Source organism: Microchirus variegatus (genome assembly GCF_963457635.1).
Source record: "Microchirus variegatus genome assembly, chromosome: 10".
In the NCBI taxonomy this organism is placed as follows: domain Eukaryota; kingdom Metazoa; phylum Chordata; class Actinopteri; order Pleuronectiformes; family Soleidae; genus Microchirus; species Microchirus variegatus.
Genome location: NC_139811.1, coordinates 4,419,301 through 4,430,137, shown reverse-complemented (window position 1 = coordinate 4,430,137; position 10,837 = coordinate 4,419,301). Strand labels below are relative to the sequence as shown.

Genomic DNA, 10,837 nt, shown 5'->3' with positions numbered 1-10,837 from the left:
GCACAGCCACACACTCCTGTCATAATTGCTAATGATAAATGGCCTTTAAACCAAAATACATATCTATATCTATACATCTATATCTATACTGTGCATTGTTTTTTGGTAGCTCCCTCTCTAGGGACATTTTATTTGACAGATATTTTATGCCGGATGCCCTCCCTGACACAACCCTCCCATTTATCCGGACTTAGGACTGGACTCCCCTTGTAGCTGTGTCCAATTAATAATGAGCAATGGGGATTGGGTACCTTGTTCAGGGGCCCCCCCCACCCACCCCCCGGCCCCCGGCTCGTGAACTTAACTGGCAATCCTTCAGTATTTTTAGACCACCAATCGCTATACGCACATAAGTTAAAGCCTAATGCTTCACTGTGGGCTGCTGTGATGGAGGGCGTGCTTTCTCTGTGTGTGTGTGTGTGTGTGATGAGGTGACGACTGAGCTCGCCACTCATTCTCAAACAGAGACACCCACCTCCAGACCTGTGAGGATGATGATGATGATGAGGATGAGGAGGAAGAGTGTGTTTACATGTTTAGATCTATCCCAGAGGCTCTGCAAAGGTCAACAGGTCACAACACAGCAACCCGGAAAAGCCCCCCGCTACATTCCTCACTGTAGTCCCGTGTGTGTGTGTGTGTGTGTGTGTGTGTGCGTGTGTGTGTGTGTGTGTGTGTGTGTGTGTGTGTGTGTGGTGGGGGGGGATGAGGGTCACCCAGGGGCCACACAGAACCGTGAATGTGTGAGAGAGAGAGATTGTTATTGAAATGGATGAAGCTCCCTCTCTCTCTGGGTGTGTGTGTGTTGTGTTTTTGTCAAACGTTGTGTTTCTCTCTCTCTCTTATGCATGAGGACAAAGATTCTCCTTCTCTCTTTGATCATTTACCTTCATCCCTTCTTCACTTTCACCTCAAACAGTTGTTGTTATTTACTCTTTCCTTTGAGTCTATGCCACCATTTAAAACCCCTTTTAACCCAAGATTTTCCTTTGTTCGCGTTCATGCTCTTCTTTTATCACTTTTATTATGTCCAGTATTTCATTTAAATTCAGTCATCACGGAATTTCCAATACAGCCCATCATATTTGTATTTTTCTGGCATAAACTCTGACCTTGTGTAGTGCAACACACACTTTTTTTTCCCACTTTTGTGGAACTGGTGACTCAGAAAAACTACTAAAATAGTAAAAAAATACAATTATTTTTTGCTTACAATGACGACATCTCAGCGTCTTCAGACCTTCTTCAAGATCAGGAACACTGTGACACATGTGCTGCTAATCAACATCGACCACCCTCCACCGGTTAGGAGAGAGCAAACAAAGTTCAGAGATAGAATATAATCCAAAATATCATTAAAAACTATAGTCGAGGAACAAAAAGCACACATCTCTGAGCTGGATTGACAGAATAATCTTTACTTGAGGTAGTTTTGGAGTAGAAAAACAAACGATTGGACGTCTCTAAGGCAGCAGAACTCTGTAGTCTCCTTTAAAAAACAGCAGGCATTGTGGGAAAAAATAAAAATCACAGTATTAAAGGCCAAAATGTAACACTCAATGCATGTTCTAATACTTTATTTCACTTTTAGACCTCATTTATCAAGTATGTTTTCAATTTCAGACCATAATACCTTGTAAAACAACAAAAAACATGGGGAAAATATCATATGAAAGGGTTAAAACCTTTTGCATTAAAGAAAAAACAACAACATAAATATGATAAATGAGGTCCAATGCCTTTAAATTCTCCAGGACAAAACCATCCACATGTTATGAAGTATCCTGGCCTTCAGCAGTAGCAAGAAAATAGGACCCTATAGGTGGAAACATGTCATTTATATACAGTACACACTGTTTCCCATAATCTACAATCAATAATATAAAAAAAGGATCAATAATTTATTCTCATGAGGAAAAAGGGAGAAGTAGTAAAAATAGAAAAATGGTCAGAAATGACGTAAGAAACAGGCCTCAAAATGTACTCAGTAGTGTTTGTTTGTTCTTTTTTTAATGTAACACACACACGCACCCACGCACACGCGCACACACACACACACACGCACACACACGCCTCCGAATGAAACCCTGAGTGTCTGTAAAAGGCCTCGTCACAGCTTTCGTGGAAATGGAATGTTCCATTTTGGAGCGTCTGTGTGTGACACTGTTTTACCCTGTAGTCACGTAGTGCAAACACACACAGAACAACACAGAGACGTTCCAAAAATAACACAAACATATACCATTATAAGGGTTTTAAATGTTAAAATAAATCAAGTATTTGCGCCAAAAGAGGCTCCCTGTATTTATTTATGATCATAAGGCTCATTAAAGGTCCAGTGTGCTGCACTACAGTAGCCCACAGTGGACAAAATAAATTTATTTTCCGAGTTTTTTCACTGTACCTTTAATTTGGACTCAAAATGCTTCTGTGAGTTCCTATCTCAGTCCAGTTTGTTTCACATTTACTTCAAAACTAAACAATATTTTCTTTAAAAAACAAAAAAAAGGGTAATGTGCTATCTTCAAAACTCCAATTCCAAGGAACTCTAGAATTCAGACGTCATCCAAAGATGCCAAAGTGCATCTTATAATCATCATCACAGTGGATTCCACCCGTCACCCGTGTGCACAATCTACATTCTTTTATTATTCACTATGGCCGGTGACTCCTTAACCCTGAGTTATGGGTCTTTCTTGTGTTATTTTGCATGGTTTCACACAGTGTCCACTTCCTGGTCGTGGTCTTCAAGGTTCCTGCTCGAAGGTTGTAAAGAGTATCTGTGGAGAGTTCTCTGCCAACGACGAGGCTTTTTGTCCCAGAAAACTGCTGCTCGTTGGATAGATCCCCCCCTTTTTGGACCAATAAAAAAATCCCACTAGATTAGCTTTAGCTGCTTCTTGACCATGTCTTCATGCCTACAGTGCAGCTGATATGGGTTTGGCTGATTCGATATTTGCATTAAACAGAAGTGGAGATGGGGGAAAACCAAAGTTTACACTTGTAGAATCCAACAAAAGTCCAGAAAAACAAAGGTTTTGATTTAGGGGACGTGATAAATGTAAAGTATTGAATGGCTAACAGTCCTATTATCGTCAATGAAGCCCCCAAAAAACCACCACAGCTATGGAGATCGTGTACTTCACCCTTTTCACAAAGTTTTATTAAAACCTGTTCATTTCTAAGAGCTTCTAACTTCCGGGAGTCACTACGACTCCGAGCTCGAGGACGCGCCTGGAGACATGGACGCGGAGGAGTGATCCGTGTCCTCCAGGTCTTTGTTGAACCCGCCGCCGGTGTCTGAAGAGGAGGAGGAGGAAGAGGAGGAGGAGGATGAGGAGGAGGAGGTTCGGGCCGTGGCGGACGCGCCCGCGCCCTCGCGCTCGCGCTTCTTCTGCTTCATGCGCCGGTTCTGGAACCAGATCTTCACCTGCGTCTCGTTGAGCTCGAGCGTGGCGGCGATCTCCACGCGCCGCGCGCGCGTCAGGTACTTGCTGAAGTGGAACTCCTTCTCCAGCTCCGTGAGCTGCCGCGTGCTGAAGTTGGTGCGGATGGCGCTGTTGTGGGCGCCCGCGAGGCCGAAGTCCGAGACCTTCACTGGGGGAGAGAAAAAAAAAAGTGTTTGTTCAGTTAATATTTACACTGTTTATGTTTATGTGATTTATTATGTATAGCTAATATTTGTATTATGCAGATGCGTATAACTTTTATGTAAGAACGCAAACTGGAACAGAATTTATCTCCAGAATCATCAGAACAGCATGCGTCACAATGGGAAAAAGAGGGGGGAGGAGGAGGAGGAGGAGAAGAGGGGGAGGAGGGAGGGAGGGTGACTTTAAAAGATAACAGAGCAGCACAGACTTCCCAGGGCGAAATAATCCGTCTGTTACATCCATTAAAAAGAGAGAGAGACTCAGGTGGACCTGTTATGTGTCCTCATAAGTCAGCACACACACACACACACACACACATACAAGGTCAAATGTTACGACCTATGAGATAATGACTTTTTTTGGGGGAAAAAAAAAATCCCCAAAACATTTTAAATCAAAATTTTATGAAAAATACACGATGAGATTGTGCAGCTGATTTGTGTATAGGCGAGAAAACGATGCACGTTATAGGCCTCTGTGATAATGCACTATAAATAATAATGTAAGTCAGTTAAATAAGTGTTTGTTCTTACTTTAGTTAACAATAAAATTAATTAAAACTTCTATATCAGTTTTTTTTCTCTTTTCATTACAAGTGCAGTTTTTCTTGTGCAAATTTCCGAAGGCTTTTGTTTTGAAAAGCTGAACAGATCTGTGAGTGAAAAGACTGGGGGACAAAATAAAATAAGGCACATAAATATATTACAGTAATAATCTTTCATCCTTTCTTATTGAAACATTTGTGTTTGCCTCTCTTTGTTGCCTAAATATATATATTTTTTCGTTATTTTATAACAACTATAAGTGGAGGAGACAGTCACGTGAATGTGTGAGAGGCCGCGGATTTCAGGAGTAAATGACTGTGATATCACTGTGACCTCAGACACTGAAATAAATAAATGAATAAATAAATAAATAAATACAAATAAATAAATAAATTCAATAAATTCAATAAATTCGATAAATTCAATAAAAGCAATAAATGCAACACCTTCAATAAATAAAATAAATAAAATAAATAAAATAAATAAAATAAATAAAATACTGAATAAATAAATAAACAAACAAACAAATAAACAAATAATAAACAAACAAACAAATAAATAAATAAATCGCTTACCTGTCTTGGGCGGGTTCCTCTTCACCTTCATCCAGTCGAAGGTCTGTCCCTGCCCGGCCTGCTGACCCTCCTCGTCGCCCCTCTCCCGCTCCTGAGACCCGGCCAGTTCCGCGTATCCTCCCCCGTGCTGAAGCCCCAAGTAGCTCGCCGCCGCGTCCAGGCCCCCGCCGAGCTGCTGCGGGTACTGCGGCCCCGCCAGAGCGCCCTGAGGCCCGCAGTAGGCCCCGGCCAGCGCCCCGTAGCTGGGGCCCACAGTGGGGGCCGAGCTGGAGAAGGTTGATTGATGGTAGTAGGTGGACTCGTCCATGAAATACTGCGGGTGCACGCTGGTGTTTGTCGCTGCGACATAATCCGAGTTTGTAGTGGCGCACGAAGCCTGACCCGCGTAGGCCCCGGTGCTGCCGTTACCGGCGTTATTATAGGGATGTAATAATCCGCTTTGTAAGCTTTGGTTTGGATGGAGATGATGGTAACTGTTGTGTGTCTGCAGCTGCTGCTGCTGCTGCTGCTGTTCGTGATGATGATGATGATGGAGAGGCTGATGCTGGGTTGCTCCCGTGGCCCCGTGCGCGCCTCCTCCACCGCCGGTGCCACCGTACAGCCTGCCGTCCCCGGTGTAAGAGTCACTTCTGGTTCCGTTCACCGGAGACGGTGACCCGGCGGGTGACGTAGGGAAGACGCCCGAGGAGACAGAGGAGACAGAGGAGGAGAAGCTCTGGTGCTGATGGTCCACAGCGTGGTTATGATGATGATGATGCAGAGGATGATGGTGGTGGTGATGGTGGTGCTGGTGATGGAGGTGAGGTCCGGATTTGGGCGCAGAGGCCCCGTAGGCGCCGGGGCCCGCTCTGTTACAGAGGGAGTATTCCACAAAGGAGTTCATGTTGTCCATGAAGACGCAGAGGGCAGAGACGCAGGAAGATGGAGGGAGTAGGAAGGAAGTGGAAAAACCATCAAAGAGTGAAATCCTCCATCAAAATCAGATGAGCTTGAAAAATAAAAAACCTATGATGTGGAATCGTGCATTCACAAATTAATAATCATGTGAAATCCGTTGGAAATTAAATATATATATATATATATATATATATATATATATTTAGAGAGAGCTTAAAGTTCCAGTATTGAGGAAGTGGAGGCTGCACGACTCCAGACACTAAGTGCTCTGCAGTGATGGAGGGCCTGTCATTAGCGCAACTCCAATTTCCAATGGCCTCACCGGGTGACAGCGGGAAATACCGCGAGAGGACGCGCAGTCAGAGAAGAAGTCGAGTCACCTCTTCACCTCCACACAGGTCACACACGGAATCCCTCCATCCACCGTGTCTCTCTCTCTCTCTCTCTGCTCTTTCCTTCCTTCCTTCTCTCTTCCTCCTCCTTCTCATGCTTTTCTTACCTCTGCCTCAGGTCACGTGGTTCATCGTGGTGACCGGAGGCCAAAAGTTTGTCAGACGGTGACTCTGTGTGTGTGTGTGTGTGTGTGAGAGAGAGGGGGTGAGATGAGGGTGGGGGGGTGTGTGTGTGAAACATTTCGATTCAGGAGCGGAGTTTGCGCGCGCGCGCGTTCGCGTTTGCATTGGCGCACGCGCCTCATCCATCACTCGCCGTGACATTAGCGCGACAAAGAGACTTCAATCAAACCGGCCCATCAATCTGATATCAGCACGGATCTGTCAGAGCAAAGAGAATAAAAGAGGAGCTGTGAGCCTGCTGCTGCTGCTGCTGCTGCTGCTGATTCTGCTGCTGCTGATTCTGCTGCTGCTGATCCAAACCTTCCCCCAAAACACCAAACCACACATGCAGCAGCCATTTTAACCATCACACTGTACAGTTGATCCACTGCTTCATGACTCCTGAGGCCTCATCACTGCAAACCCTTCAACACTACAGTACACTACACTACAGTACAGGTCTAATCATGTCTCCTCACTGCTACACTACTGTGTAATCACTAATCTGGGTTACTATCATGACAGATTGTGTGGGAGCGTGTAATTCATTAAATTATCATTCAAAAGGTTCCAGGATTTCCATATGTCCACTTAAAATGTGCACGGCTGCGAATCAACTAATTTTTTTTTTTGACAGAACTTGAATTCAGGCAATTTGTTTTCGTGTTTTTTTGCAAATAAAATGAGGAAACATCAATGAATTTCATCAGAAAATGATTTACGTTTGATCAAATTCATCACATGCACACAGTTTCTGTAGGGAAATGTACTGTTGGTGTGCTTTGAGTGGGTATATTGGACACAGCAGTTTGGACTCAACTCATGCTTTATCTAGTTCATTTAGGGGCTGCAAGCTAATGCATCATATAAGCAAAGAGGACAATGTGAAAACTATGAAGTCAGATTATTGGGACAAGTTTGACCGTGAAAAACACCAAAACTGTGATCTCCAGTTGATTCCAGAAGCAGAAAACCTTTAATTTACTTAATTTTACTCAACATAACGACAAGATAAGATGATATAAGATAATTGTAGTCATAGTTACATAACACAACTTTGTGTAGCTCACACACAGACAGCAGAAGCTATGATAACGTCTTAATTAATATGCCAGGGTTAGCCAGAAATGTCCATTATGGTAAAAAAGGTCAAACCACAGTCAGAAATGAAAACGCCTGGTGAATTGTGTGAATATTGAGCAGTTGTAAACAAATGAGAAAATAGTATTATATTAAATTGTTTTTTGGTGGTTGTGAAAAATAAAACAACAAAAAAAGCATAACTAAATACAAATTAATCCAGATTAAACCATTTGGTCTGGATGTATATAACTATATGCACAAGGATGGCTGTAAAATTATCTGGAATACAAAGTGAGATGGATGCTAACAATTTATTGTTTTGGCAGTCATTTCATCAAAAAAAACAAGTTTTATTTTGTTTTTGTTTTTTTTACCTGTGCCTGTGCTTTATTATCCCATCATCTTACCGCGATGGTACAGTCCAGTTAAGATTATCGCAGTGTAACTGTGAAACAGAAGCACATAAACAGCTTATATTTCATTCTTCCTTCCAAAAAAATTACGAAATACAAGCACCAGTGTCAGAGTGTAAATGTGCTGTGGACGTCATCATCATCATCATCATCATCATCATCATCATGTGAGCCAAATGTTCTGCTCTGACAGCACTTACATGTTGTGTCACAGTGTGTGTGTGTGTGTGTGCGTCCTCGTCCATCAGAAACATGCATCATGAAAACCATGATTCCCAAAACTGATCATCACGTTAAAATCAATTGATTTGGTTTCATCTCCTCTCGGACGAGGTCAGGGAAATCCTTTTATGGATGAAAAAAAAAAGGTTTCTATTGATAATGTAGAGCACACACACACACACACACACACACACACACACACACATGGAGAGAGAGAGCGAGGGAGAAGCCTGGACTTTTGGGAATTAGTTTACTTTTCAACAATTGGATTGGGAGGCCATAGATTTCGGATTGGCCGTGCATGTGTGTGTGTGTGTGTGTGTGTGTGTGTGTGTGTGTGTGTGTGTGTGTGTGTGTGCGTGTGTCTTTGCTAATTGAATGAATGAGCTGATCTGTTATAGAAATGAGGTTAAGGCAGACAGGAGGCCTTCTGGTCTGAGCAAAAACCCTGTGCCGGTTCCAGCAGGACAGGAAGCAGGGAACGCCTTGACAACGGCACAATGTCCTGTCTGTGAGTGTGTGTGTGTGAGTGTGTGCGTGTGTGTGAAACAAAAGACCTGCAACTGTGCCTTTTTACACAGGGAAAGCTTGGGAAAGTAAAAAAAAACCGTCTTGCACCACTTTTAAAACACATACTTTCTTTCTTAACTTCTTATAAAGTGAGTTCCACCTCTAGGACTCCTTGCTGTTAACCCCCCCCCCCCCCCAACTCCACCTCCCATGGTGCACTTCATTTTTTAAAGTGCCACCATCCATTTCTCAGCCTGGCAGCAGACACGCCGCCGTCGTCCACCGCCGCCGTGACGCACTCTCAGGACAAGCAGAGCGTGGGCGTCGCGACAAGCACCGGGGTTAATGATCGGCGAGGGCACTGAAAGGGAGAAAGCAGGAGAGCGAGTGGGCAGGAAGTCTGCAGGGACAAGCCTGGGACAAGGCGCAGGGTTAAATGACACCCACGCATCGTCGTCTGGGTTAGTGAAGATACTCCAGGAGAGTCCAAGACACACACACAGAGAGAGAGAGAGAGAGAGAGAGAGAGAGAGAGAGAGAGGTCAAATGGTCAGAAGCTAAATGCGTCTGTGTGTGTATATTTAAACGGACGCGTCGGTTGAACTTTTCTAAATAAAAGCAACTCAGACACTCAACCTGTCGATGGACACAGATAAAGGGAGCTCTCACCGCTGATTGGTTTCTGTTACTGATTAATCTGGACATTGAGTGAAGTGAAGTCACTCAACAAGAAGAAGAAGAAGTAACTTGGCTCTATTGTTGTACAGTAAATCCTGCAGAATCACCTCACTAACTAAAACATCATTTTTGTACCAGTTTAACCCTAAAAAGACACATAAATACTGTATAAACCTATACAAGACTATCGAAAAGTACTGAAAAAGTACAGTTTTTTCCCCCCAAAAAATGAATATTATTTGCATGAATAAAACATAATTAAAGGTGCATTATGTAATAAATCTAAATCAACTGGCCGTAAAATCCTCCTAATATGTCACAGAGACTCAGGAATAATGTTCATATAACAAACTGAACTCACCAACAACAACAGTACAGACAAAATATTTGCATTAAAACAAATATTTTGCAGACTGCAAATCATGTTTATGTTTTGAAATCATGTTTTGGCATGTGGCGCCACCTACTGCCGTCTACCAATCATTGCAGTCAGTAGAGTCTCAGCTGCCGAGCCACCACGGATTGCCAGTTACGTCAGAAAACGAAACCTAAAAGACCTCGGTATTTTGAATTTGAATGTAGTTTTTGGCCACATTCTTACATATGGCACCTTTAATGTGGTAAATAATGTGCAGTCGTATAATGAAAATTATATTACTAAATAACACTTTCTTTTTTATATATTTTAAAAGGAATATATGTGACTGTAGCCTTCGTAAAAAAATGGTATACACCTTTTTCCTTCTTTTGATTTAATTCACTTTCTAATGTCATTTCTGGCATCATCTCCACACAGTATTTTACTCGAGAGGGAACGTTCTCTAAAAACCTTCAGAAACAGAAACATGTTTGTCCCTGTTTTTAAGCACAAAAACACACAAAACAAATTGTGTAATGTTTTCTGTGCGACATCATCAGGTTTGTTCACATGACACGAGTTAGCGTCGTCAGCCAAAGCTAAACTTGTGCTAAGTGTTGCTAACTGGACTTTTACATATACAATTTTTGTTGCGTTTTCCATTAAAAGTCAGATTTTATTCATCAAAAGAGTTGCAAAATGAATAGAAAATATGGTCAAGACACTGACGAGATTAGAAATAATGATTTTTAGAATCAGCAAAACTGTTTTCAGCTGTGCTAACATCATTGCACAAGGGTTTTCTAATCATCCAATAGCCTTCTAACGCTATTAGCAAACACAACGTACCATTGGAACACTGGAAATGGGCCTCTATACACCTATGATACATATTCCATTAAAAACCAGACGTTTGCAGCTAGAATAGTCGTTTACCACATTAAAGGCGCCATATGTAAGAATGTGGCCAAAAACGGTTACTACATTCAAAGTCAAAATACCCGAGGTCTTTTAGGTTTCGTTTTCTGACGTAACTGGCAACCCGTGGTTGCTCGGCAGCTGAGACTCTACTGACTGCAATGATTAGTAGACGGCGGTAGGTGGCGCCACATGCCAAAACATGATTTCAAAACATAAACATGATTTGCAGTCTGCAAAATATTGTTTTTAATGCAAATATTTTGTCTGTACTGTTGTTGTTGGTGAGTTCAGTTTGTTATATGAACATTATTCCTGAGTCTCTGTGACATATTAGGAGGATTTTATGGTCAGTTGATTTAGATTTATTACATAATGCACCTTTAACAACGTATAGAGTGTATTTCTGATTTATTCAATATTATATTCAT

The 10,837-nt window shown here is 42.3% G+C and overlaps 1 protein-coding gene across 1 annotated transcript; it reads right to left on the bottom strand.

The window, feature by feature from the left end:
- Nucleotides 1-3,208: 3,208 nt before the first annotated feature.
- On the bottom strand, nucleotides 3,209-5,665 carry hoxb1a (homeobox B1a; the record flags this gene model as incomplete). Its single annotated transcript, XM_083896501.1, has 4 exons — nucleotides 3,209-3,597; nucleotides 4,774-5,246; nucleotides 5,373-5,494; nucleotides 5,537-5,665. The coding sequence occupies 4 exons, from the start codon at nucleotides 5,663-5,665 to the stop codon at nucleotides 3,209-3,211; spliced, it is 1,113 nt and encodes a 370-aa protein (XP_083752627.1).
- Between the last annotated feature and the right edge of the window lie 5,172 nt (nucleotides 5,666-10,837).